At 51.3% G+C, this 3,116-nt stretch overlaps 1 protein-coding gene across 1 annotated transcript; it reads left to right on the forward strand.

Annotated features, from left to right (window-relative positions):
* Positions 1-222: 222 nt before the first annotated feature.
* LOC122112346 (golgin subfamily A member 2-like) lies at positions 223-2,643 on the forward strand. Its single transcript, XM_042685119.1, has one exon. It carries the CDS (start codon positions 223-225, stop codon positions 2,641-2,643), a length of 2,421 nt encoding a protein of 806 aa, XP_042541053.1.
* The last annotated feature ends 473 nt before the right edge of the window (positions 2,644-3,116 follow it).

Genomic DNA, 3,116 nt, shown 5'->3' on the forward strand with positions numbered 1-3,116 from the left:
GAGGCCACCCCCCTGTCTGGCCTTGTTCTCACTGACCAATGGGGTGAGAGACTTGGCCACACCCACATTCTATGCTGCCTAGCACTGCCCTGGAATTCTTCCTCTGGTTCACACCACAGCTAGGAGTTATTGGAGGTGGTAGTGCTTGGTGACTGATCAGTAAGTGTATTTGTTTGAATCCTTGTTAATTGCCCCCCCAAACCTTCCCGTCCCACCCCTGTCATGTCTGAAAACCAGAGACAACAACAACTAGCTGCCGCCAGGAAACAACTTGGACAATATCATGAGAGAAACAGCCTCACGGGTCCTGCAGGAGCCAACAACATACAGCCTCAAATCCACAGAGCATCTGAGACCAATCCTGTGGATAAGCCACTTGAAGAGGCCCTCCAATACCACAATGCTCCGGTAATGGCAGATCAATCTCCATTCCCTCAAAGTGTCCCTTCCCCTCATCCTGTTACAATCAACACAGCATCAGTTGAAGACCATGATGCTGATCTCGGCCTGAACAGTATGGCCGGACTCGAGAACCTGAAACAACTGTCTGAAAAGCTTATGAGCTTTGTGTCTGACACCACACTCCAGGACGACAGGGAGAATCTCCCATGTTCTGAAATGATGGAGGATCTGGAAGAGCTATATGAAGGGCTGGCAGAAGCCCTGGACACCTGCTGTAAATCCAACTTACAACTCACCAAGAAGGTGAAACTATTGGACAAAAAACACAAAGATAGTCTGAATCAATTACACCAACAAAAAGCCAACCAGCAAAACTTATTGCAAGAAAACAACGAGCTAAGAAAACACCTGCAGATCCATAAGCAAACCATTCAAATTCTAGAAGCAGAAAAGAACCATTTGCACATAGACCTGGCCCAGCTACAGCAGGTAGTCGCTGATAAATCATGGGAGATGCAGAGTCTTACCAACAGCCTGCAGTCTTCCCAAATGCGAGTGGCAGAGCTAGAGGCTGTCCTTTCTTCCATGACCACTCAGCAGGAGGAGGAAAAGGAGCACTCTAGGGAGCTCAGGAGGCAGACAGACAGCCTCCAACAGGAACTGAGAAAAACCAACAAGACCATCCAAGAACTACAGGAGTACAACTCCACATTGGAAGAACGTCTTCAAGCAACCAGAGAACACGGAATGGAGGAGCTCCAAAAGGAGCTAGCAACATCAACCGTACTCCCTTTAAAGTGTTCTGGCCCTTTGGCACACCAAGTCAATCCTCAGGATTTGCCACAGGCCATTGAAGACAAAGCACAACTGGAGACCCAAGTAGGGTCACTGAAAGAGGAGCTGGAGAACATGGCCAGACAGCTTCAAGCACAGCTGGACCTCAATAAGACCTTAAGTCAACAAAAACTCCAGCAGGAAGAGCAGCTGCTGGCCCTAGAGCTGGCCTCCAAGATGTGCAATGAGCAGGCAGTAGCTCGCCTGGATCAATTATTAGAGACACTGACCCACAATCAAAGCACCATAAGACATGCTCTGGGAGAGAACCAGCACCTCAGGAACCAGCTGGCCCAACTGCAAGATGGCTTGGGAAAGCTCAGCAGTCACAACACCCAACTGACCAGCACCTTGCAGGGAGAGCAGCATACAAAGAAACAACTGGCCAAGCAGCTGGAGCAGCTGCAGCAGGAGGTGCTGCAGGGCAGGAGGGAAATCCAGTTAGTCAACCAGAATTTGCAGCAGACCCAGGAGCAGCTCACAGCTACCATGCAGCAGAACCAGCAGCTGCAGGCTCAGGTGAGTCTCCTGGCTGTCCCTGCAGGAAGTGAAATAGAAGGGACAAAGGATGATGAGGCCGCCAGGCTCACCCTCACCATCCCTGACAATGTTGAGAGCAGAGAAGACATCATTGCTTTTGTCGCTCAGGCTCAAACCTCAGCTGAAGCAGAGAGGGCCCGGCTGGGGCACCAACTGAGGCAGCAGAAATTGCGCTGCCAATGCCTGGCTCAACTCGCAGCCCTGAACCACACCAGGCCTGAGCAGGAGGCCCTAGCCCCACACAGTGGGGGGGACTCTATTTCTCAGGAAATACAGGGTATCATGCAGAAGATAGAAAACCTTGCAAGGTTTTTCAAGGAAGACCTTCGTGTGAAAACATTCGTAAAAGAGCAAGTGGAAGACCTTGAACTCCTCTTCATGCAGCTCAGAGGAGAGGTGGACAGCATCCCAGACCATGCTGCTTTCTATGGCAGACATCTGAAGGCGCTGGAGAAGCAACAGCGGGAGAAGGAGCAATACATCGCCCAGCTCGACCGGGACACACAACAGATGGCACTGGAGCTGCAGGATCTACTGTTGCAACTGGAGCAGGGAAAATCTCAGGCAGCCTCTCAGAGCCCACCTGGGAAACCCACCTCAGGCCCCACAGGCCCCCAAGAAGCTGCCTCAGCCTGTGCTGACGATTTCGAAGATATAGACATCAATGAAGATGAGGACACTGCAGCAGGAGGGACACGGGAGGCTTCACTCCTGGAGAAGCCCAGTGTGCAGCGCATAGTACCAGTGCTGCCTGACTTTGAACAAATGAGGAAGGAGGAGGAAGCAGCAGCAGGCCTGGGCAGCCAGTTCATCCCTTTTCACTACCGGCCTGCTAAGGATGACCCGCTAGACATCTTTGTCATCTAAGAGCAGCCTTGCTCAAGCCCTCAGGAATGGTGCCAACATTCTGCCGTTCCCCATATTCTGTCACCCCAGTTCTCTCCATCCCTGACCCTTCACTCTATCCCTCCCCTTCTTCTTATCATTCCTTCCCACTTTCCCTTTTTGCATTATCCTTGGAAGTTCTGACCCCTGGTGTAACACTAACAGACCCTGTGCCACCTTGGCAAAACTGAGACAGACTTGAGGCAGTCCTGCTCAATGGGAAGAGCTGGGGTCATGCAGTGAGCACACTGCCTCTCCAGAGGTGCTGGGGACCTTTCTCCAAATCAGACACTCTGGATAAGAAGGTGGAGGCCACATTTTGTCTTGGCCTTTGCACAGATTGATGGGCTCACTTGCAGGGTGAGAGTTTCCTTGGGCAGGACAGTCCTGCATTCAATAGGGCACATATAACATATATTGTGGGACTGAATTTCTTTTGATCGGGATGACAATGA

The sequence above is a fragment of the Dipodomys spectabilis genome, unplaced genomic scaffold (assembly GCF_019054845.1).
Source record: "Dipodomys spectabilis isolate Male_0828 unplaced genomic scaffold, ASM1905484v1 ptg000094l, whole genome shotgun sequence".
Taxonomy (NCBI): domain Eukaryota; kingdom Metazoa; phylum Chordata; class Mammalia; order Rodentia; family Heteromyidae; genus Dipodomys; species Dipodomys spectabilis.